The sequence below is a fragment of the Physeter macrocephalus genome, chromosome 7 (assembly GCF_002837175.3).
Source record: "Physeter macrocephalus isolate SW-GA chromosome 7, ASM283717v5, whole genome shotgun sequence".
NCBI classification, from domain to species: Eukaryota; Metazoa; Chordata; class Mammalia; order Artiodactyla; family Physeteridae; genus Physeter; species Physeter macrocephalus.
Genome location: NC_041220.1, coordinates 19724166 through 19750250, shown reverse-complemented (window position 1 = coordinate 19750250; position 26085 = coordinate 19724166). Strand labels below are relative to the sequence as shown.

At 39.7% G+C, this 26085-nt stretch overlaps 2 protein-coding genes across 6 annotated transcripts in view; one reads left to right on the top strand and one right to left on the bottom strand.

Moving 5' to 3' along the window:
* C7H4orf54 (chromosome 7 C4orf54 homolog) overlaps positions 1-6902 on the top strand; it is a 33185-nt gene extending 26283 nt beyond the window's left edge. The window contains exons 4-6 of one of the 3 annotated variants that reach the window (XR_008617759.1): positions 1472-1634; positions 6234-6309; positions 6467-6900. The gene's annotated coding sequence lies outside the window, so the exon portion shown is untranslated. Of the gene's footprint in view, positions 1-1471; positions 1635-2700; positions 2717-6233 lie in introns of those variants that run through there. The other 2 variants (XR_003680479.2, XR_003680480.2) reach the window with 2 other exon arrangements.
* Positions 6903-8189: 1287 nt separating this feature from the next.
* The window catches only part of MTTP (microsomal triglyceride transfer protein), a 54912-nt gene continuing 37016 nt past the window's right edge, over positions 8190-26085 (bottom strand). For 2 of the 3 annotated variants that reach the window (XM_007115027.4, XM_007115028.4), the window contains exons 12-19: positions 24961-25173; positions 22627-22838; positions 20150-20247; positions 19928-20049; positions 18327-18554; positions 13485-13609; positions 11054-11224; positions 8190-9539 (exon numbers count right to left, since the gene is read on the bottom strand). In XM_007115027.4, coding sequence (XP_007115089.2) covers positions 9368-9539; positions 11054-11224; positions 13485-13609; positions 18327-18554; positions 19928-20049; positions 20150-20247; positions 22627-22838; positions 24961-25173 — 1341 coding nt within the window. In that variant the 3' untranslated portion in view covers positions 8190-9367. Of the gene's footprint in view, positions 9540-11053; positions 11225-13484; positions 13610-14362; positions 14398-18326; positions 18555-19927; positions 20050-20149; positions 20248-22626; positions 22839-24960; positions 25174-26085 lie in introns of those variants that run through there. The other variant, XM_028491678.2, reaches the window with a different exon arrangement.

The following is a 26085-nucleotide window of genomic DNA, read 5'->3' as shown; positions in this document are numbered from 1 at the left end:
AGATGTCTCCTCGGCCACTCTGAAGGCAGCCTGAGCACCCTGAAAGTTACAAACGTACTGACATCCCTGGGAATAGCTCAGCAGTTACTGAACACCGGCTGTGCTATGTGGAGGATACTAAGGACATATACGTGGCCCTGAGCTTGAGAAGCTCACCCTTCATTTGGGAAAATAGGATATTTACATAATAAAAGAAAATTTTAATGACATAAGGAAAGAGAGAAGGGCAGGTTGGTATGGTTAATTCACAAGTGGTGGTATATGTAGTAAGTGTACCTGGGAAGCAGGTGGCTCAGTAGCTGGCAGGTTCTATGCGTAGGAAATGCAGCGGAAGCTGGGCTTGGGAAGATTCATTTGGGCAGAAGGCAGGTGGAAGGATGAGAGCCAAGGAACCGGAACAGCCGAATGTTGGTGTGTTTGGAGAGTGCACGTGGCCGGAACAGGAGGTGTGCTGTTCGTGAAGGCTAGTGCACATGAGGCTGGAATAAAATGTCGAACTTGAGTGGGGAGAAGAAATTGACTTCCAGGCTTAGGAGCTTAGACTGGATCCTGGGTAGGTAGCATAGTACAGTCAATGGTTACATGCTTAAACTCTAGAGGGAGACTCCAGGGTTAAATTCTGACTCTGCTCTCCACCAGCTGTGCGATCTTAAACAAGTCACTGAATATCTCTGTTCTTCAGTTCTCCATACACAAAAGGTGTATAATAACAGTTTCTACCTTATAGGGTTGTTTTGAGAATGAAGAGATTGGATACCTATGAAGTGCCTAGAGCAGTACATGTTGCCTAACAGGTGTGATATAAAATGTTGAGTAATAAGGGTAGAGGGAGACTGTGGAAGACTTGGGTGAAGCACAAATAATTCTAATGTTTAGGAATTGTCTTCTCATCCCATAAGGGCTTTGTATTCACCAAGGCCCCTCAGATTTTATTAAAGAGCTGACGTCGTCTTCCCTAATTGGGGAATATATTAGAACGTGTCCACTCTTAAGCATCTCTTTGTTTCTCAATAATTTGATTCATCTCACACTGATATCTCACTCATGACTGTGTTTACATGGTTGATCTTCAGGCAGATTGAGTGGAAGAAGTATAAAAAAGTGGGGATAGGTACCTCAAAACAGAATGGAGGTGACTCACTTTCACCAACAAAAGAATCAGGTAATTTAAACCTAAAGCCTATTCTGAAAAGAGAACGTCCAAACTTTTACATGTAATCCTAGAAGATTATGGCAGGAATCTTTCTAGTAAAAATAGAAGGATGAAAATAGCATACAGGTTTATGTGATGTTCCAAGTCAACTGTGAATAAATTAAACTTTTATTAATAGGAGGGTAGCAAAGGATTACTAACTCATTCTAGCTTAACTGTAATCCCATTATGGAAGGTAAATGATTACCTCATGTACCTCCAATGGTGGACTTTTTATTGATATAAACTTTTATTTTCTTCTCTAATCTCATCAAATAGCGTATGCAATTGTGCGGTAGGCTCTCTGAGAATGTGAACTGTCTGCGCACTCAAGCTGAAGACAAACAGACCTGACTCCATTTGGGGGTCTGAGATGTCCTGGATAGTAAAGGAAGCTGACGCACAAAGAAGCCAATTCTGGTGAAGCGGTAGATAAAGAGAGGTAAAGAAATCATATGGCCTCCTTCAAATTTCACCTCCTTGATGATTTTTTCTTTCTTTCTCCTCTTTATGATCTCTTAGGATTGTGAACACGTTTCTTTTACAACATTTATTCATTGTACTAAAATTATTTGTAGTTGTATTGTTTTCCCTAATTCACTGAGTTTCTTGAGTTGAGGCAACCCATCTACATTTTTTTAACCTAGTATATGTCTTGATCCTAATAGACTCTCCACGTTGTAAGATGATTAATTACAGAAATTAAAAAATTGTAGAGGAGAACCCATCGTATAAACTGGGGCTAGATTTCTTCCATTTTCTCCACCAAACCCCTCTCTACCTTTTCCATCTTTGTGGATAGTCTGGGTCCATAGAAACTCTTGCCCTCTGCCTTGTGGCTGGTCTCAGCCAATGGGTACCATAGGCAGGAGATCCAAGGGAGAAAAGAAAGTGAAGTCAGGATGTTTGTTTCCCTGGTTCCCTCCGGTGGAGGTGGGGAGGGCTGCTTGTGTCCCTTAATCCAAGGCCATAGGTCCACATGGCTTAGGCTCTTTGGGTTCCAGTGATCCCCCTTGACCCTTCCTGCTCCCTGTTGTTATGAGCCTGGAGGTGCTGTATGACCCTTGAGGTTTCCTTATATCCTGCCCTTATCTTTCTAAGGTTTATTAAGCTCTTCTCAAGTTACCCAGTTTGGATGTGCCATCAGTTTTATGCAGTGGCCCTGTTTCCTACAGGGATCCTGACAGAGAAAAAGAAAGTGACAGTGAGGGTGAAGGTGACAAAGAATATGCAGAAGTTTAGGCACAGAGATGATGTGTTTGGGCACAAGATCATGTCTCAAGTCCGGAAGAAGGATGATGACTGAGTTGAGATGCAATCTTCTTCCCATATTTTCTTTGTTCTCAAAAATGTTGTACATGTCACTTATGATATGGAGTCTCTTCTTACTATTTTCTAGAAGAACTTTCTACTGGAACCTGCTAATTTTAAGGCTGAATTTATGATTCATTCCATGCTTCCTCATGGAAATACTTATTCTTTTTTCTTGGTAATTATCACATTCACAGAGAACAAAGGCAAAGGAATTTGGTAGAGGATTGGTGAAATCTGAAGTCAATTTAGGCAAGTAGAGAAACGGATGAAAGTCATGTTTTTACTAAATATAAGAATAATCTTACAATGTGAAAGTAGTGTTTTCATGATAAGCAAATAAATAAGCCTGGTAATCTTCCTAAAACCCATTTTCCTCATGGATCAAAGTCCAGAAAATAGATTCACTCCATGGAGTAGTCATAACGTAACACGGTGCTTTTTGTCAGGAGTTCTATCAGACCACATATTGAAAGTGAATATTAGTGAACACTTATTAAGTTTTTGCTGTGTACCAGGTGCTGGCACATAACCTCACCTCATCCACACAACAACCCATGAGGAGAGGCTCATTTCACAGATGTGAAAGCCATGAGGCTTGGCAGTTTATATAGCAGGACTATGTGGAAGAGGTGAGATTTCAGATACACAGGAGTATCTTACTCAGAATCGCCCTCACGACTGTCCTGCCCTGCTTCCCACTTTCCTGGATGCTGCATGTGAGAGGTTCAGATATCCCAGCCATGCTGCACCAAGCCCTGAGAGTTAGAGAAGCATGACCACTGTGCTGTCTGACTAGTTGGAAGGTAGAGGTAGAAAGAACACGTAAACAAACCCATTTATTGAAACCTATCATTGGTGAATAAGAACATTGTGCACCACATCTCTAACATGAAAAACAACACTGATGAAAGTGGAAAATAACACTTATCAAATGCTACTGTGTGCTCAACACTATACTTTACATGCATTATCTCAATGAATCCTTAAACCAACCCAGTGAAATAGGGATTATCATCCCTATTTTAGAGATGACAGATAGAGTCATATACCCAACATCATCCAACCAATAGGTAGTAGAACTGGAATTCCAAGCCAGCCCTCCCTGCCCCACTCCCCTGCTGGACCCACTGTCTCAGCTGACTACTAAATTAATGCAGAAGCAGCAACAAAGCTGTGATCAACCTGAGTCTGGAACAGACTCTTAATGTCGGGATAGACATCTCGAATTCTGTTCCTCCTCCCTGTACAGGAGTGCATTTAGGCTATTTTGAATGTGTTTTAAGGTTGCAAATAAGTTTTTATGAATTTTAAAATATATTACTTAGTGAAAATAGAACCAGATCATTGCCAAGTGGTTTGAGCCTTTCTTTTGGGTTCGGGGATTATTATTATACCCCATTACTATCACCCTCACCACCGTCTTCACTAACACCATCATCTTGGCTATGTCCACACTTACCACTTCCATTCAACCTTCAACCTCCAAGTTCGAACCAGGGCAATTAAGCAATAAAAAGAAATTAAAGATATTCATATTGGAAAGGAAAAAGTAAAACAATCTCTATTTACAGTTGATGTGATCTTTTATATGGAAAATCCTTCTATCATAAGGTATTAGAATAAGTGAGTTCAGCAGGGTTGCAGGATACATGATCAAATACAAAAAAATTTGTATTTCTATATACTTGCAATGAACAATCTGAACCTGAAAGTAAGAAAACAATTCCATTTATAATAGCATCAAAAATAATAAAACACTTGGAATAAATTTAACCAAAGAAGTGCAAAACTTATACTCTGAAAATTACAAAATGTTGTTGAGAGAAATTTTAAAAGATTTAAGTAAGTGGAAGGGTGTCTCACATTCACGGGTCAGGAGACTTAATATGGTTAATATGGTAACAGTCCTGAAACTGATGCACAGGTTGAATATAATCCTTATCAGAATCCCAGCTGGCTTTGTAGAAAGTGACAAGCTGATCCTAAAATTCATATGGTAACTCAAGAGACTCAGGATAGCCAAAACAATCTTGAAAAAGAACAAAGTAGGTAGACTCACAAGTCCCAATTTCAAAACTTACTACAAAGCAACAACAATCAAGAGAGTGTAGTACTGGGATAAAGATAACATGCAGATTAACGGAATAAAACTGACAACCAGAAATGAGCATTTACATTTATAGGCAACTGATTTTCAACAAAGGTGCCAAGACAGTTTAGTGGGGAAAAAAATCATCTTTCAACAAATGCTGCTGGGACAACCAGGTATCCTCATACAAAAGAATGAATTTGGGCCCCTACCACACATCATATAAAAAGATTAACTCAATATAGACCAAATACTTAAAGCTAAAACTATGAAACCATTAGAAGAAAAAATAGGGGTAAATCTTTGTGACCTTGGATTTGGCAGTGGTTGCTTGGATATGACCAAAAGTACAAGCAACAAAAGAAAAAATAGATTACTTGGATTTCACCACAATTTAAAACTCTTGTGCTTCAGAAGACATTATCAAGAAAGTGAAAAGACATCACACAGAATGAAAAAAAATATTTGCAAATCATATATCTGATAAGGGACTTACACCCCAAGTATATAAGGAACTCTTACAACTCAATAATAAAAACAAATAATCCAATTTTTAAAAGGGCAAAGGATCTGAATAAACATTTCTCCAAAAAAGATGTAACAATATGTAATGGCTAATAAGTACATTGAAGGATGCTCAACGTCATTAGTCATTAGGGAAATGCTCAAAAAGAAAATACTCAAAAAGAAAGATAATAAAATTGTAGTTGAGGATGTGGAGACATCAGAACCCTCATATACTGCTGATGGGAGTATAAAATGGTGTAGTCACTTCAGAAAACAACCTGGCAATTCTTAAACAGCTAAACATAGAGTTGCCATTTGACCCAGAAATTCTACTCCTGGGTATATACCCAAGAGAAATGAAAGCATATGCCCAGACAAAAATTTGTACACAAAAGCTCATAACAGAATTATTCATAATAGCCAAAGGTGAAAACTACCCAAATGTCCATCAGCTGATAAATGGCATATCTACATAATGGGATATTATTCAACTGTAAAAAAGAGTAGGGCTTCCCTGGTGGCGCAGTGGTTGAGAGTCCGCCTGCCGATGCAGGGGACACGGGTTCGTGCCCCGGTCCGGGAAGATCCCACATGCCGCGGGGCGGCTGGGCCCGTGAGCCGTGGCCGCTGAGCCTGCGCGTCCGGGGCCTGTGCTCCGCAGCGAGAGAGGCCGCGACAGTGAGAGGCCCGCGTACCGCAAAAAAAAAAAAAAAAAAAAAAAAAGGAAGTACTGATACTGGCTGCAACATGGAAGAACCTTGAAAACGTAATGCTAAGTGAAGGAAGCCAGTCAAAAAAGACCATGTAGTTATAAGATTACATGTATATGAAATCTCCAGAATAAATCTATAGAGACAGAAAGCAGATTAGTGATCGCCTCAGGCTGGGAGATTCAAGAGATTGGGGGTAGGAGCCAGGGGTACAGATTTCTTTGTGAAATGATGAAAATGTTCCCCAATAGACTGTAGTGATAGTTGTACAACTTTGAGACTCTACTATATTTATATATAATACAAAAAATTGACTTCTACACTTACAAGTGGATGAATTGTATGTGACGTGGATTGTGTCTCAGTAAAGCTGCTATCAAAAAAATGCACATTTGTTGACCAATTTGTTTCCCACATTCAGACCTGCCTCCAGGGATGAAGCACCTTTCATGGAGGAAGGGACACAGGACGCTTGGCAAAGAAAAATGTCGAGACCTGTGAGTGTACACGGACTTCTGACGCTGTCAGAGAAAGAGACCTAGAACTACAGAGAAAGGGCAATGACTCTCAGAACTTTGTAGCATAGCTTAAAGCTTTGTAGCCACTGTTCCAGGCTTATCATTTTCATAACTACTATTTGTATTCTTTTAGCAGCAAATTAAAAAACCCCAAACCATCTGGGAAATACAGTGGATTCAGAGAGCAGTTTCTGGGGTAAGACTGCTTATATTCGAATTCCAGTTTTACCATTTCCTAGATGAGAAAAGGTCTCCTGTGGGGTAAGTTGAATGTCTTCTGTGCCCTGGTTTCTCCATCTGTAATTGTGCTGTCCAATTCAGTAGCCATTAGCCACATGTGGCTATGGAACACTTGAAATGAGCTAATCCAAACTGAGATGTGCTATAGGTGCAAATTATATATCACATTTCCAAGACCTAATCCTCTCCCCCAAAATAGAATATCCCATTTGATATGATAATACTTTGGATATAGTGGGTTAAAAATAAATTATTAAAGTTCATGCCACCTGTTTCTGTTTATTTTTTGAATATGGCCACTAGCAACTTAAAAGTGCTTATGTTTATATTTATTAACGTTTATATTACAAACCTACATTTGTATGTATGGTTATTTTTAAGCAGGTTTATATTTATAAACAGAAGTCAAAATTATCTGTGTTTACATTATATTTCTATTGGACAGTGCCAGTCTACAACATGGAAATAATAACGTTCCCCATTAAATCTGGTTGTTGTGAAAATTAAATAATTTTTAATATAAGTAAAATGCTTAAAAATACCTGACCCTTACAAGAGCTAAATAAGTGTTAGCTTTAAAAATGTATTTGAAGGTGGTCGGGTTCAAAGAAGCAGAGAGCAACTTGCCATGGGCAGTACCTCTGTGAGAGACAGGGCATGACAGTAGCGCTTTGTAGAAGAAGAACAGCCAGGCTAAATCCTTCAGGTCTGCAAGCAGAGGCTGACTGGGCACAGGGGCTCATGCCAGAGGGTCGTGCAGTTCCCAGACAGCCATCTCTGCAAAAGCCAGCCGTCTGGACACTGGTGTTTGAAACAGGTCAACACCTGTTGCAGAGTTCAACGATAAGGGTGCCAAGTAAGTCTTTCTGGCTCCAATATGTCATGTAAAATGTGAAATATCACCCTACTCCTCTTAAATTTGTCTCATTTATCTAGAAAGGAGTTAATGTTTGTTCTGTGCTTCAGGTTTCTTTTTCCTTTGGAGCACGTCAGAGTTGGTAAGTACCGTCCATTCTCCAAATAAGTGGCCATATTCGACTCAGCCAGGTAGATAAGCAGTTGGGAAATAGCATAACAGTAATATCCAGGACACTGCAGTCATCACTCTTAAGTAAGCTATTATTTTACGTAATAAGTAAGTTATTATCACAGAAGCAGCTGTGATTTACTAAGTGTCACACGGATGAGGTTCCTTAGCCCACAGCATCTTCAGCTCAGTGCCCTGGATCAACTTGCTTTTGCTGAAGCATGAGTATCTCTACAGAACGCCTCCTCCAAGGCCAATGCCACCACCACCAAGAGTACCCCCGAAACCCTCCTGTTTGTATTCCTTTTTCTCTTCTCAATAACATAACAATACGTGTGTAGGTCCAGAACTTTATAAAAACTGGGCTTAGAGCTTGTTTTTAAGCTTGCCGGTCCTTAAGAGCTTCTGACTGCTTCTGCTGCTATTTTCAATAGCGTATTTTCTAATAGGTGGGCTCTGACCACCTATTAGAGCATCTGGCCTGTTCTATAGAGCTTCAGAGGCTTAGCTGTATATGTGTCTGGGCTCAGAAAGTGGCAGGAACAGAGAAATATGGTGCTCGAAGTAATGGAAGACAAAAGCAATTCAATAGGAATTCCACATATTTATTTCATCACACATCATTTTAAATTTACAACTAGTGGCAGGCTAGCTAAACTTCCCGTGTGTGTGTGTGTGTGTGTGTGTGTGTGTGTGTGTTTAATGGACAAGTGAGCACCTCTTATCTGTTTTGGGCCTGTCACTATCAAAACATGTATCTGTTTTATTAGTAAATATTTGAAAATGGTTAACGTGGCTCTTTTAATTTGTACAAATAGAGACACTCTTTTCTTTATTTCATTTTTTAGAAGTCCAAATCCATCAGGTTCTCAAAGCATTATTAAATTCTCTCAGCCCTTCTGGCTTTTGTAGACTGCAGTCCAACAGACTGGAACTTCCACCACAAAACAACTGAGTGAAAAATAAAACGATGACTATTTGAGGATGTCCCTTATAAAGGACAGTGGACCACACTATAGTCTCAAAGAGATAACAGCACAAGAAAAAATCAAATGGAATTCCTGAAATTAATATTTCTAATTCTGATATGCTGAGTCTGACATTTTTGTAAGGCAGAAGGCAGAGGACTGATTAGCTTTCTTCTAGCGATCTGACTACATGGCCAGCAGAAAGAAGAGATGGTATGTGTTCATTCTGTGTGCCTCCTACCTCAATACTCAATAAAACTAACAGAAGAGATAAATATTAACTCTTGAAGATGGCTGACAAAAAGCCATTAAAAGTCTTATCCCTTTCTTCCATGCTCCCCTCTCCAAAAAAAAAAAAAAGGTCTGTTTTCTCCTGATTGGGCATGTTTCGTAGAAACAAGCTGTGTAAGGTTCTACCAAGGGCTTCATATACATTGACTGAAAATTGTTGAAACAAAATTGTGCTCTCCTGAATGTGTGTCTGTGTGTCTTGTTTTTTACAAACAATAGTTTCTTCTTAGGGCAGAACTATTTTCATAGTACTAAATGTGATTTGAGAGAGACGCAATAAAACTAAGAATGCTACTAAAAGTGTCACATAGGTTGGCTCAAAATGACACTGTAGGTAGTACTGAATGATTCAGGCCCAAGCTTAATTGTGTGAGGTTTTTCACTGCTTTTTACAAAACTCTTAAATACAGGTAAATATGTAAACACTGTGCTCTCAGAGAGCAAGTACTTAGGCATGTCACAACGGATCCCTTCCGGGGAGATGGATTCCAGTGAAACAGCCCCATCAGTTTCAAAACCAACCGCTGGAACTACTCTCTGGTTGAGGAGAAAACACCATCTTGCACATCTCAGAGTTCTCTTGGTGCAGCGGGAATTCAGATCCCGCTACTAGGCTTTCTTTTCTCTTCCGAGAGACATAACCTCTGCCTGTGGACAGCCTTTCATACTTTGTCTCAAATTGCCTGCATGATAACAGTAATAACAAAATTACACACATATTAAAGTCACCCCACACCCGTAAGAGCCAAGTTATTGAGTGAACACTTGAAGCTTCTGTTTCAAAGCCATTTGAGAAAGGATGTGAGTACCAAAGACAACTAGCTTTCGTTCTCACGAATGGGGTGATTTTTTTCTTCGCATCTCTTCTTACGCCAGCAGATACACTTCCCATGCCTGGAATATGGGAGTGCTGCTACTCACCCTTCTGGAATGAAGGACCAAATGTCTCTCAGCTTTTCTGCAGATGCTGCTAAGCTTTGCAGGCCTTGCTACGCCCCCCACCCTCGTTCCAGGAGCCCCACCTTTGGAGTATTCCCCTTCTGAGGAAGGAGCAAATCCAACTGGATTTAAGCTGAGAATGCTGACAGGGAAACACCGCCAGAGCCCTGGCCCAAGTGAAATGTGGCACCTGACCAGTTAGCCTTGTGCCTGGGCTGCTGGTCACTGCATTTTGACCATTGGAAGGTTGATTTTCTAAAATGTTTTAATGGAGGTTTATTCTAGACATAAGTTAATAAATTAGCAACAGCTTAATGTGCTAAAGTCTACAATCTTTTCTTCTGTAAAAACATAACCTGCTCATATTTGTACTTACAGCATCTAGCATTCCTTACATGGATCATGAAATAAAAAAATAAATAAAGAAGGTGCTTAACTCTGCCCTACTTATCAAAGGAGATAATGTAAAACATGGTTCTCTGTTTTAAGTGCACAGGTTTCCTTCACGGTTAAGCGTGCATGTCAAGGCGACCTCTACACCCACTACAGAAAAGTCAGTGCTCCCTAGACCCGAAGCATCCTACTTCCTCACTATAGTATTATTAGAATAATTGTTACAAAATTCAAAGGGCACAGTGTAAATGAAAAGCTCTAGAGTGGATAAGGTGTTGGGAAAACTACATGGACAGTTACATATTTAGTTTCTGGGACACTAAGTACTCCACTAAAAGCCTTTTTTTTTTTTTTTTAATTCAAAATCCCCAAATCTTAAGCTTGAGCCAAAACGTAAACCAGGTCAAGTTGCTGTTGTGTGGGGCACCTAATAAGTGTGATTCATCTGGGCTCTTAAACCACATGGTACAGGATCGCCAGATGCTCTGTTTTGAACGTTCTGTCCAAGAGACAACTGTGAAGATAGCTGACAGTAAATACGCATCTAGTGTTTTTGCTGAAACTGTGTGGCAATTCTCACGGTAAATCAAGTCCCTTTGTTGCCTTGATAAACTATTTCTGGGCTAGAATATGGTATTATCTCCAGAATCAAATGAATTAGTCATTACAGTTTCTTGGTATCCTAGAAACTAACTTTTTTTTTTTAGTCTTATCAATTATTCTTTTACTCATTTAAAGAAAAGTCATGTTTCACTGGGTTTTTACCATTTTCCTTTAATTTCTGTAACGGAATGCTCAAAACTGGGTGCAAGTTCCTGGTGAACTGGGGCTGGCCCTGGAACATTCCATACGCACTGCTTCTTACCTGTACGGAACTCCATCCCTGTCCATCTGCAGGCACACTAAGAAGGGGTACTGGGAAAACTGCACCGTGGAGATAAACTCCAAGCCTCCTTCTGTTTCCACACCAATTTCCAGGCCAGCTTTCACAAAAGAGGAGTCCACTGTGATGTCACCAGTTATTACCACAGTTACCCTAAGAATTGAGCAAAATAAGCTGTTAATCACATTTAACTGAGCTGAACTAACAGACCACAGGGTCTGAATTTCTCATGCTGATAACTGGAAAGAAACACTTAAGGGACTAATAGGTGACCTAAATGTGCTTAGAATTGTGTTGGTAACCAGGAACTGGTTTGTCCCAGCAACTGGGCAGTGAAGTTTTGCCCTACTCCTGAGTCCTCCCCCAGCCTTCAATTCTAGATGTGGGAGTGAGATGTCTATCAGGCATTACTGTTTGGGATGGGCATACCAAGAGCCATGATGAAAACAGGCCTGGGACCTGGTCCTCTCAGGAAGTCAGAAATACCTGTGTTATCTTAAAACAAAGTCTAAGCTCACCCAGGAGACAGTTGATGTTTACAACAATTTTCTTGGTAACTATCTCTCTGTTGGCTTCTATGTAGCTACCTCAATTCCATTTCATTACTTTCTCCAAAGGGTCTCTGATGACAGAAGTCTATGGTTGCCAAGATATTTGAAAAATACAGTATCACAAAGAACCATTCCTACAGCATGTATACTGGGTGCCCCAGAAGGGACAGATGTCATAGGTTCTCCAGTGATCACCTAGACAGATTGGATTGACTAGGATAGAGGCTTGGATGAAAATGAAGAGGATAAACAATCCTAGTAGAAGGCTTACCTCTAGGACTACTCTAATTTAATTGTAGACTTTAGATGAAACCAGAGCTGTACGTTCGTGCTCTTTTAATTGGCTACTAATTTTTGCTGTGCTTCTCACAGCACACCTGCTGCTATTGTCAGTGTAAAAGTAGGTCAGAGGTGGTATCATTTAAATCCCTGAATCCTTTTCCCTGAATTCATTAAATCCCTGAATACCTTCTAATATCTTACACTCAACAAAGGCTTAAGAGATATTTTTTAAATGAACAAATGGAAAATTGAAGATGAATTGGCTATAATGTGGACACTGGCAGATACTTAGGGATACCGTGTCTCTTTTAAAAAGCCAGAAATTTTTGTTGTAGCTGTTGTTGATTTCCTTCTGAAAATAATTCAGTTCAGTTTAATTTGGGTAAACGTCTGTCTAGAAAATACATGAAAAAGATGACCAAGATGACTGATGCAGTGGGAAGCCCTAAATTATATTGTTTATCACTCTGAAAGCCTTTCCCATTTCTCATTCTTTGGTTCCTTTTAGTAACACTGAGGGTCACCTTTCATATTAAATGTGCCACCTTTTGATTTTTCTCAATTCCTTCATCCACTGTTCAAAATAAACTAAAAATCTAATTTTAGCACTCCTATCTCACTTCTGCCCCACTGTATTTTTAAATATCCAAAAAGGTAAAAATCAATTGCATTTTCATGTTCTTTTCTTCAGTATTACAACAAACAGAAGAATAATTCTTTTGATTATCACATTGGTTCAAAGACACTGTTTTAAGTTCAAAATAAAACACTTTCATTTGATCTGATGGGTCAATTAGAAAAGCTAAAGGAGCAGAGAAAATTCTGTTTAGAAAAATGAACACTAATAAAAACACTTAAGGACTCAATGTTTAAGACTTAGATTCTCACAGAAGTGATCATCTTTTTATTTTTCTCCACTGAAGACAGTGGAAAAGAGGAAAGATTTTAAATCCCAACAAGAGGTATAAGCTAAAAAAAATTGCTTAAAAGTAAAGTCTTCTGACAGCATTGTCAACTACTAAAGTAGAATATCAATAGAAGACGAACATCTCATCCACTGTGCAAGCTGTCCATGGATGTCTTTAAAAGCGAAAAGATCCTTGGCTGAGTCATATTAGGTACCTAGCTGCTCATAAGAAGCTATGGAAAGAATGACTTCCCATGGTTACTCCTTACTCTATGATTTAATGATTACAAACAGAAAGCATAGATTTCAAGAAGTCGGAAAGTTAAACAATTCCAAAAACATATCTCTGCATGTAGAGAACAGACTTGTGGTTGCCAAGAGGGAGAGGGGGTGGGGGAGGGGTAGACTGGGAGTTTGGGATTAGCAGATGCAAACTATTATATAGAGAATGGATAAACAACAAGGTCTTACTGCATAGCACAGTATAATCAATATCTTGTGATAAACCGTAATGGAAAAGAATACGGAAAAGAACTATATATATGTATAACTGAATCACTTTGCTGTACAAAAGAAATTAACGCAACATTGCAAATCAACTATATTTCAATACAATTTAAAAAAAAACCTTATCTCTGTGGTTCTTTGCATAGAGTACTATACATATGCTTACCGATTTTTCACTCGGGTCTTAGACTCCCGATACCACAGACTAAACTCCATCGAACCTGAAATATCAATAGCCAGACCACCCTGAACATCCATATTTGCCTTAAGTCCAGATTGCAACTGAAGCTCCTAGAAACAAAAATATAGAATAATAGTTAGAAGAAGGAGGAGGAGAGGAGGGGGCACAATTTAGCCAGCCCCTTTCCAAAGGCACATTCAACCCATTTGGAATGACATCAAAATAACAAACAAGACCAACGTGAACTCTACGGCATATTCCAGACGGACAGTACTCATTTACGAACATAGTCCATCCTCAGTAATTTTTTAGTTGTCTGAAACCCATTGTTTTATGCTGTTTGCCAGCATTTACCCTTTAAGTCTTGCAATTCTATGTACATTAGATGGGGTAATGTTGGCTGAAAAATTCTCCAGCTGGAGTGGAATCAGATTGCCTTGGGACAGTGTTTGAAATGATAACAGTTCTGGGGAAAAGGCTCAGTACCTTTAATTTTGATATTCCTCCAAAGATCTTAGGTCCACAGCAACTTGCAGCATGACTAACTTCTTTACGTAACTGCCCTATTCAGACCAAATAAGCCATGCTTTCACCAACAATTAATGCCACAATTTCACTTCCTAGAAAGTACTGTGTTGATCATTGATCTCCCTGAATTTTCTCCAACTTTCAAAAAAATGTGGCAAGAAATCTCAATCATAGAACTTGGTTTACTAGAAAAGTCTGATTGTGGCATGAAACTACCTTCAGTCTGAAAGACACCTGGATGAAAGCATGGGATTCTCAACACAGAGCTCGGGCCGCATTAGGAGACAGCCCTAAAGATACTTACTGCTACGTTAGATCCAGAACAAAATGTGGTGGTGGTGGGATGCAGGGGTTACCTCAGGCATCATAACTGATATGAAGGAAGACAAATTATCCTGAGAAAACCATGATAATCATATCCCAATTGTAACCTATGCCCATGAACTGCAGAACCAAGATGTGAGTTCTGCATTTGCACTGTTATTGTCATTATTTCCAAATTGGCCCTATTGTATGCCCTGCCTCAAAAGTACTTCCTTATTTGGATCATATTCTCTCTTCCCCATTTGAAAACTATAATCTTGTTAGTCCGCCTAAGTCGGCAGAGGTCTGTGATGTGGACTTTAGCCTTCCCACTGGCCGTACATTACGTGGATGTCAAAACACACCAAGTGCCATGGAAAAGAACATTTCACGGCTATTAAACAAGGTGCCTTTTGTGGGGAGAGAGCATTTCCACTGCAGTGTGGGTTTTGAGGAGTGCCTTGGCTTCCCGGGAATATTCCACCTCTCTCCTGCAAAGGGATCGTGGAAGAATTCTTATGCATAGTCACAGAGGAATTTGTTTGCCCCCCACCCGCAATAGAAGGACAGACCACTGACCCCTGTAGAAGGACAAACCACTCTTTCCTTCATGAAAGGGACTAAACCACATAGTGCAGTGGCTCTAATTTTTGAGGGGTGTAAAATAAGTAGAACTAACAGCTTTTGAGCACCTACTGTGCCCCCAAAGCTCTACATTTTGTATCTCATTTAATTCCCATACAAATCTTCCATGGTGGGCATTATATCTGAAGACTGAAAAGAAAAATTAGGCTTGGAGGCTACATGTGGAGCTAGAATGAATACCCAGACTGTCTCTCGTGGGGAGACTTTTCTACTACCATACATGCATGGCCTGCAGGAAATCATAACTGTCATTTGTCTCCTAGTGTGCAAGGAAGCCTGTTCTGAGAAATATTGCAAAAAAGATAAAGCATAGGCTTATGTCCTTGTTTCACCAAGAGGACATATTTATTTAAATTCTTGTTTATGAACCAGAAGAACAAGATACCGGAGCTTTGTATTTGTAGCTAATGTGACCCATTTGATCTTTTACTTTTGGTCCTAAAGGTGTTTCTTAGAGCTCAGACACTGATATTTTGACAACTCATCCCATTGCTCCCATTCAGGAAAATATGTTCTTTGCTGGTTAAAGAGGATCCCCCTGTTAACCTGACTTTATCAGACATCCTTCTCTGAAGAGTAATCCAGTTAGCTGCAAAAAGAGAGCGAGCGAGTAAGCACAGAGTAATTTCATCTGCCCTGGCGTTTGTGACAGGTCACCCACTGCCAACATTTCCTTCAATGTCAGCACTTGACCTAGAGTGGTATGTGCCCCTGAAGCTAGGATGGCATTACTGGAGTGCTCTGCAGAGCCAGGGAAACTCAAACAGCATATTTGTATAATAAACCCAGACCTGCCAAATACTCCAACCTAAATTACACTGGCATTGGGCTATGTTCAATAGCTAAGGGAAGATCTTTCTCTTAGAATATGCCTGCAGTGCCCTAGCTTAATGAAGACAAAAATCATACAAGATAAATCTAGATCAGGGGTTGGCAAACTATGGCCTGCAGGCAAATCTGGCCCACTGGTTATTTTTGTAAATAAAATTTTATTGGAACACTGCCATGCTCATATGTTAATATGTCACTTATGGCTATTTTCACGCTACAATGGCAGAGTTGAGTAGTTGCAACAGAGACCATATGTCTCACAGAGACTGAACTATTTACTCTCTGCCCTTTACATAAAAGTTTGCCAACCCTGACCTAGGTTATTACTTGATGCAAACTTGATGCAAACATTACTTGATGCAAACATCAAGATTTATACCCCGATTCAGACTATTAGGCATTGCTGTTTGGTAGGTGAGTACATACAAGTGGTACTGAACTGTTATTATTCCTGCATCTTAAAATGTGGACTACTTTCTCAGCACTCTTATGCCTTCTTCAGAGATTCTTTCATTAAGAATACATCTCTCCAGAGGTAATACTTCAATGGAAAAATGCAGTGTAAAATTATAATATAATTTGAGAACAATTTTTCTTCTGTGACTTTGAGGATTAAGGGGCATGAAACGCATTGCTGGTTGTCCTTCTTTTCATTCATATTCACAGAAACACAGTTTTGTTCAGAGTGTCAACACAACCATTGAAAAACTATATTTACCAGCTTCTCTTGCAGCTAGAGATATCCATATGGCACATCTTGGGTCAATAAAAAAGGACTTCTTTTTGTAGATGCTTATCTTTTGTAGAAATAGATAGTACTTGCAGGACAGTTCTTGAAAAAGAGTCTCAGACTCTGCTGCACCTTACCCTTCTCTCTTCCTTCCTGGAATGAGGAATTAGTGCTGGAAGTGCAGCAGCCAATCTGATAATCATGAGGTAACAAGCATAAGGCTGAAAACCACAAGTAAAGATGGCCAACCTGAGGAAAAAGAGTCTGGATCCTAACAATATCTTAGGGTTTCCATATCAATCCTGGACTACCTACTTCCAAATACTTGTTACATGATAAAAATCAAACTATTTGGTTAAGCTACCCCAAACTGGCTTTTTTTTTTGTTATATACAGCTATCCTGAACTGTTACGAGGAATAATAAAGATAGGGAATTAGCATCTAGTTTCAACCAATGAAGTTCTGGTGGAGTTTTAGTAAATCTGATATTTAAGGTCACTCCCAGATCTTAAAATCTATGATTTCATAACCAGAATCCAACAAATCAAGATCCTCAAATTATCCGGCAAAGAACAAAGCTGATAAAAACTGTGAATCATCTGTTCCAGATGCCTCACTTTATGAGTAGCAAATCCTGGTTTAAAGCTATGAAGTAACCGCCCAAGAGCACACAGAAAGTAACTAGTGAATGCAAAAGTCAAAACTAGGCTATTACTTATGAATTTATTAAACCACAAAAGTAAACTGCCCAAGCAAGTCCTATAGTCTGCAAATTTTAATCCAATCTCCTCATATATCTTCAATATCATAAATATAAATCAGAGTGTAAGTGATCACTTTAAGGATTTCCCATAATATCCTTTTTTAGCAAATATTCCATTTTTATGTTGCTATGCTTAGTAAGGCAGGAAATGTCAAGCCGTTAAAGAAAAAAATTTTAAGCATCAAACACTCAAACTCAAAGGTTATTCAGATTAACCCTTTTCTGTTTCTCAAAAAATTCCATGAGGCAGCCCACTCCCATCTCACAGTAACCTGGTCACCTAAATCTTACCACACAGAATATAGTATTGTCGTACCTTAGTACAGTAATGTAAGATTTAGGGGTGGAGCGAACTGAAAACTATTCTGAAGAATGCAGGTCAAGTGAATGAAAGTAATCCTATTCTTTAACAATGAGTGAACATTTGTAAGGTTCTGTGAACATGAGAATTTGGGGCAAAGAGTCTCCATTAAACGTGTGGTTGGCGTCAGTGGTTGCTTGCGTCTCTATGAATTTGGCAGGGATGATGCACTATTTGGATCTTACCATTGTCGTCATGATAAATGTCATCAGTAACTATGAAGCCATGTAGTTTAGCTCTTGCCTTCAGAAAAAAATATCATCTAAGCCCTTGTGCCCAGGAAAGCCAAGTGAAGAGATAAGGCCGTCTCTTCTCTGTTGAATCCTAGGTTATTTTCTCCATAATTTCTTGTCTCTGTTCACATTGGTTACCCCCCACCGCCTTTTAGTTTTATTGAGATATAAATGACATTATATTATACTCATATTGAGTGTTTCTTCTTTTGCCTCAACAGTGAAAAGATGTCTTAGTCAGATAATACAGACAAAAGAAAACACATTTGCCTGTAGCAAAAGAGAAAAAGAGAAAGGGCAGTAATACCAAGAGGGTCAAATGCTTTGAAGGTGAGTTCCAAGGTGGGTGGAACTTTGTCTTGTATCCTCCAAGCACGGAGGACATTTAAAGCATGCCTGGTACCTTCAGTAAACAGTTGCAGAATGAATTACCTGGGAATGATCTATTAGCAGAATAAGTCCTTTCACCACACTCATAGGGTCGCTAGATGCTGACAGCATTTTGGACATCAAATCAGTGTACCCGTTGAAAAAAGTGACAGGTCTGAGCTGAACATCAAAGAGGAGGGCTGACAAGCCAGCATAGGAGTCAAGGTTCTCCTCTCCTTCATCGGGAGTGGCTGCAATTAAGGTCTCCAGTCCTTGGGCCTCAATGACCACCTAGAGAAAATGGATATAGCATTCATGGCATTAGCTCCCTGCCTGTTCTGTACGTGATGATGAGCTACAACTAGAACTTTCCCGGGGGTCAAAAATTCAAACATTTGCAGTTGCTAGGCAAAAACAAAACAAAAACAACTCTAGGCCTGAATATGAGTTCGTTTTCTTCATTTAATCCTCACAGCCACCCTTTGAGGTTCATATGATTGTATCCATTTTGCAGATGAGGCCAAAAAAAAGCTCAAATGGCGGAGGTAAGTCTCAAACCCCTTCTGTCTGACTGCAAAGACCATGAGCTTTCCATTTAATGGCGTCATCCTAGAGACTCAGTCTCTGCAGAACCGTCATACATAGTGGATCGGCTATCTTGTAGAGCCCCTAAAAAGAGGTGGAGAAGTGTTGGGACAGTCTGCCCCATGAGAGGGTGTGGAACTCTCAAAGCCATGACTCACACCTTTCCACATAAAACTTTCTCCAGTAAAAGAAAAGATGATGAACGCTAGGAGGAGGCTCACATCCTGATCTCTGCCACACACAGGAATCCTACGTATTCTCTGTCCTCCATACCCAGCACCTTAGCCACTGGGCATGCGGCATTTCAGAATGCGTATCAGAAAACAGATGGTGATTCCTCAGGACAGAAAGCATGGTATCCTAACTAGAGTCCTATCAAAGGTGTAGTAATACAATATTGATAAGAACTCAAGTTTATATACATTGCATCATTTTTAAAGCTTAAATGAGCTTATTGAGAAGGCTATAGTTTGATATGCATAAAAACTAAAAAGAAAGTATATTTTACAATTAGGAAGCCTTTAGAGATTGTCACCACATTTGGGGTAAAACTAAAGGGATGGAAGTCAGCCAGTTGTCAAATGCCTACACTTTATTCTTTTCTCTCTTAGCAATATTGAAAAAATATAGATTGACTCTTTGGAGAGCCATAATCTATTATGAAAGCTTTTATTATGGGGAATCAGTCTCTTCGTAGAAATACCAAGAGAAGGAAATATATTCTATAAATAAATATCTGGAGCTCCAAGGAATATATCTATGGATAAAAATATTTTTTAAAACATACATGAGAAATGCTGGCATGACTTCAATCTTGTGACTATGTGTACCTTTGAAAAAACTATGGATGTTTGGCAAGTCCAGTGACTCAAAACACATAAGTTTTCAAGTTCATGTTTGAAACCCTCTCTGGGACGGTAAACCATACAGCCTCTTGCAGATGATGGAATCATGGGCGACATGATAGATCCACCATTAATTTACGCGTTCTATAGTGTTATTATTAGTGTATATTTTATTTTACTGCACACTAACCTCTTACATACTTTAATAAGCAAAATTAACGGAAAATGAGATACCTGGATACTATGAAGAGGATTTTTCCTAACGTACTGAAAGATGTTCAGGTTACTTCTCCTTAGAATGCCAGAACCAGAGTAAAGGATGTCAAGGCTGTACGTAGATGCCGAATGGGGACTACCTAAGGACGGGAAAGAAATAACCTGTAATTTAACAACAGTCCCAGCAATACCGAGCAGGGGGTGGGGCAGGGAGGGAGAAGCGCTTTTGGGGTTACGTACGTTCTATGTAGCCAGTATAGGCAGAAGAGGAGCCGCTCTTGGAGAAACGGTCATAATTATGAGCAAACATTTCCTTCAGAACTCGACGGACCATTTTGCTGTAACACGTAAAAGGAAAAAGCTGCACATTCATGGTAATGGCTGTTTCCCAAGTCAGATTTGGAAAGAACCCAAATCCTCAGTGGAAAAAAGAAGGGCCAAATTTTCCTCATGCCACTCCAACACTGGGGAGGTGCCAGCTGGAGCGCCAGCATCAGGATGAGGGCTTTCCCCTTCATTCCTCGGATATTTGAAATTCAGTTTGGTATCAAAATGACAGCAAGGCGAGGACAGCCAGCTATGAGATGGCTTAAGCTGACTGATGGACACACCTCAGGAGTGGAAAACACATGTTCTTTGAATCATCGTGGTTCTATTGTTAAATAGTATATACTTTTAAGGAAAGTTGTACCAAACTGGAGAGGTTGCCCAATATTTCTTTAAATGTTTTCCTACACCCTCTAATGTTATCACTGGCTAATGATATATAACAGCAAATTCCCAGGAATTTCTTCTATATTTGTGCAGTTTTCAGTTAAAGAAACATCTCAGTAGGGCTTCCCTGGTGGCGCAGTGGTTGAGAATCCGCCTGCTGATGCAGGGGACACGGGTTCGTGCCCCGGTCCGGGAAGATCCCATATGCCGCGGAGCGGCTAGGCCCGTGAGCCTGCGCGTCCGGAGCCTGTGCTCCACAACGGGAGAGGCCACAGCAGTGAGAGGCCCGCATACCGCAAAAAAAAAAACAAACAAAAAAAAACAACAAAAAAAGAAACATCTCAGTAAAACCCAATAGTCTCCTCTAAAGTAAGTCTTAAACCTGACCCCATACCTCTATTTTATCTACTTAACTAATTAGTGTTGAGATATTTCCATTCCTGACTACTTAACACTAATCATATCAGTAATAATAAAATTATAACAACTGAGCAAAAAAGAAATCAAAATAATCAACCAAAGAAATCTGGACCTAGTTCTGAGGTAGAACATCACTGACAGGAAGAATGGTTATCTTATAGGTTTTTCCCCCAGTATCACTAGATTATAAGATTTCAGCCTGAAAAAGGAAAGATGAAGAGTAGTCCTCAAATATTCAAAGGGCCTGCATGTGGGTGAATGATTAGATCTCTTCCACTTTGCTTCAGGAATAAAATCTGGGCCAATAGAAGATTTCAGTTATGCAGAGCAGTAATGGAGAGAGTCTCTAAATGATGACACGAGTTCCCTCAGAGGTGGTGAACCTCCCACCAGTGGAGTGGTGCAAGCAAAGTCTGGACACCACCTGCCGGGAGATTCGACCCCCGCACGGGAGAGAGACAGCAAGCGAGGGGGTCTCTCACGTCCCTGCCAACTCTGATGCTTTCAGTTTTGAGAATCTGACCTGCGGGGTTCGCGATCGCTTCCTCATGTTTCCCAGGCTGCTCTCTACCTCGCTGCTTCCTCTTTACTGTCCCCTGAATCACTAGGTTCACAAGACAATGGCAGCAAATACACCCAGGATCTCCCCCACAGAGTCTCACAGAAGCAAAGCAATAGAAGGAGCAATCAAATCCATTCGACCAGGCACACATGGCTGCAGAGAGAATTTGTTTCTTTTCTGCATCTCTGATCTGCTTCCCCCTCCTTCCTTACTTGCCCTGCTCCTTTGTCTGTACTTACTCCTCCTGTTTCTTTTCCCCTCAGTCTTACTCTTTGTTTCTTTCCTTCGATCTTTATTGCCTTTTTTTCCATTTCCTTTCTCCTTACCTATTTCCCACCCTCCCCCCACGTCTGTTTCCCCTTTCAACTGGGAACACTCAAACATGATCCTTCCTGAAGGCAGTGCCCGGCATGTAACTCAGGGGAAATGGAGATTCCTTCCCTGGCCCTCTGATTTCAGTGAGGAAAAGGGACAGCAGTGAATTTGGGAGAAGAGACTTGGGAACTGGAAGGAAGATGATTCCGATAAGTAGCTGAGAGCAATGAAGTCTGCTGATTGCATTCTTTGTACTTTGAATAGTCCTAAAACATGGGTCATGTCTAAGGTTTTAAACTCAAATGGTAACTTCATTTAACCTGTGATAAATGAGGCTTCAAAGATCCCTAACATTTGGAAAGTTAAGATGAAAGACCATTTGGTGGGAACCTACCTCATTTTATGATGCTGGTTATAAAAATAGTCCTACTGAAAATACAGTTGGATTTTAAAGCATTGCTAACATTTGGCAATGATGTTACCAGACTGAACGGGTGACCTAGAGTAAAAAAGTCATACCCAGAGTTCCAAATCACAGTGCCAAAGTGAAGTTGTTTAATCGGGCCCTCCAAACAGTTTTGGCAAACTCTTTGGTTTTATGCAACATAACCCAGCATAAAGACCACACCATTGTTATTAGCCACACATGTACCACATCAGTATACAAATAAGCTTGGATAAGCAGAACCGGGGCACTGCTTCATACCTTGCAGGTATTTCAAAACGTAGGATGTCTTGGACAATGGAGAGCATGTATTTATTCATTTCTTTGGGAAGCTCCCCAATAGAGAGGAGGATGTTTTTTACTTCCATGTAGGATGGATTGTTATTTAAAATGATGGCAGCTGCAGTAGTGCGCACAGTCTTTTCGTGAACTTTACGATTCTGGTGGTATATCCTGTTCATAGTCTTCTTCACCTGTTCGTAAGATGTTCAAGCTTAGTTAGTGCACATCTAGATTTTTTAAATTGATATCGTGCAGGAAGAGTTAACGCTCATAAAATAGACATGTGTTCCAATATTTCCCATATTCTTTTGCAGTTATGTTGGGGTCATAGTTCTGGCTAAGGGACCATGAACAAGAATCACTGTGGGTAACTTCTGGGCCAAGGCAGTTAAGAGCTGGTGTATCTTATCCCTCTCTTTCTTCTACTACGGTAGTGAGCTCAGGGCCACATTTTCCTTTACCTACTTTAGCCATAGAGTGGATGAGAAGCTGAGATTTTTGAGTCTTGTTTGTTATTGCAGCATATCATGGTATTCCCTAACAACCACAGAATTTTCAAAGATACTACTGCCACGTGGCAAAGGGGCTCTGGAGAGAGATGGCTATATGAACCTACATTTCCTTACAATGAGGTACCTCAGAATCTTCCCTTCTTTTTTTAAATTAATAGACTTTATTTTTTAGAGCAATTTTAGGTTCACAGCAAAATTAAGCTGAAATTATAGAATTCCTGTATACCTCGTGCTCCCCATCCCTCCCCTCTCCCCCCAACATACAACCTCCTCCTGTATCAACATCCTGCATCTATCTCAGTGGTACATTTGTTACATTTGATGAACCTATATTGATACATCATTATCACCCAAAGTCCATAGGTCATATTAGAGGATTTTCTTTTTTCAACAAAACATTAACACAAAAGAAAATTTGCCAAAATAATTACATTCTGTGGCAACAAATAATTTCATTGGTCACTAGCATTGCCTAACAATATGCAGTGTTTGGTGTTCTGTACTAGGCATTTATAAATATTTCTTTCAGTTCTACTTTCCTCTGCCTTTTTCTATCTCCCGCAAATGTTGACCTTGTTCTCAGGTATATAGGAATTAAGAATCACCTAAGCAAAAACAACTAGGAAGGGACAGAGCCAGAATCCATATGTTGGTCTGTCTATCTCAAGAACTCATGACCCTAATTACCACACTTTGCAGCTTATCAACTTTGACACAAAACATAGTTGCAAACTGGGAACATCATTCTCAGCAGGCAGTTTATCTTACACTTTATAAACATTCTCAGCTCTAAAAAAAAGTTTACTTGGGATGGCTTCCTGAAAATGCAGCTGTAGGAACCAACATGGTAATACTTAAGCCAAGTCATCTTAAAACTTGTGGAAGTAAAGATATTTCAGAAAAGAATTTGTTTCTTTTTTTTTTAAATTATCATTTGGAGTACTTTATTGAATTTTGATATTAATTTTAAGAAGACCACTTGACAACGAGAATACATCCTGGGTAAGATATTTTGAAATCATATTTAACAGGGAATTGCTGAAGGAACTGGCATTGGTACCCAAGAGGAGAGAGGACTTTGTCTCTATTCGAATACTTGTAGAATTCTCCTGCCGGAGGGGAAGCCAAACTAAGCCAAATAAGTGTTAGTCACGGGAAGGAAGATATCACCTTGATATGAGCAAAAAAATCGGACAGTGTGAGTTGTCCAATAATGAAGAAGTCTCGTGAAATATTGAACTTCTAGTCACCAGAAACATTCAAGTACAGGCTGCATAACCATATTGCAGAGATGTTTTCCCTAACTTTTCATGTACCAGTCATTCTGGACGTATTTCTTTTCCTGGAATATTCCACCCTCTTTCCCATTTGTGGGTCTTCACCCATATGCTTCTCTTGCTTGAAAGACTCCCACTTCTTTTTCCTATTCTATCCAACACACACATCCTTTCTTCCGCCTGACCGTTTTTCATCTTTTAGCTTTAGATTCAGCTCCCCTTGCTTTATCTTCCTTTCACACTCTTGACTTCCTATATCTTAGCATTATCTATTACATTTGGTGATAAAACAAGAGAATGTGCTTCAATATTTATGCTTCAGGATACAGGACATTATCTATTCAAAATGCGAGGCTGCTTCAGAATAGCCTTAAATCCAATTTAAGAGTTATTTCTAACAGGAAAGAGAGATTGTTAGTTTGGAAAAAAAAAATAGGGTGACTTCAGAGAAGTTTGCATTTGACTTGTGATTAGGCATGCTTTTTTCCTTTTGTGAATGTTGCCAATATTCTTGGAGAATTTACCTCATCAGTTATGAAAGGGGCATCGTATCTCTGGAGAGTGGTGGTGGCGAGGTGGCTGACAGACCCCTCTCCTGTCTCCGCGTACTTCAGAAGGAGTGGGATGCCTTCCGGAAGCCGGGCATTCTTCAGAGCCAGCAGGTACATCATTAGGTCCTCCTTTTTTTCTGCTTTTTCAAGTCCTCCCAAGATTAACTTCTTGGCTTCTACCACTCCCTAAAAAATCACATTCTACATCAGACATATGCATAACCATATATTAAACAAAGCTTGGGTAAGATCAGCTTCACTCTTGCGTCCAAGATAACAGACTAAAGTTTTAGAAAGTTTTACCCTGGTTGCCTGACTGAGGCACACAATGAAAATGAACAAGTAAAGCTTGATAAAGGTGTTGTTGTTTTTTTAAAAAATACATACATTAACATATTAAGAAGCAATGAGTATAATTAATAATGGGCATATTTACTTTTAAACACATTCTGAATGTATAAAGTCATTTTTAAAATTCCCTTGTGATCGATTATTCCTAAAACTGCCCATTCCCTGAAATTCTAAAATAATGGTTAGATGGTGCCTAAATGGTGGCACACACCTTTTCCTTAGTAACAACTTCGGTGAAAGCACTTAGCACTCAACTGTAAGGTCTTGTTCTAAATGTTTAAAAAGTGCTTGTTTCCACTTGATTCCAAATTTGATTAATGCTGACATACTATTCAAAAAACATTCCTTGAATGCCTTTTGTGTAGCATGTACTGTGCTAGGTACTTTTCAAACATATTCTTTAATCAGAAAAGGCCTTTTAGTTTTCTGGCCTAGAAACAATGAGCTAGCGGTTAATAGTTTAATGGAAAAGCAAATTAGAAGTAGGGACATCTAGGCTCTTATTTTACCTTTGCTGCTATGTATGTTTTAGGAGCTTCAGTATCATCTGTAAAATAAAGGTTCCTAAGATCTAATTCATCTATAGGATTTATAAACTCTGAAACCAGGCTGCAGGTACACACACACGTGCACACACACACACACACACACACACACACACACACACACACACCATGGGAGAGATGGGGGGTAGGGAAGATATAAAAGGCCCCCAAAGAGAATGAAGATGCTAAACTTCAAATGTAC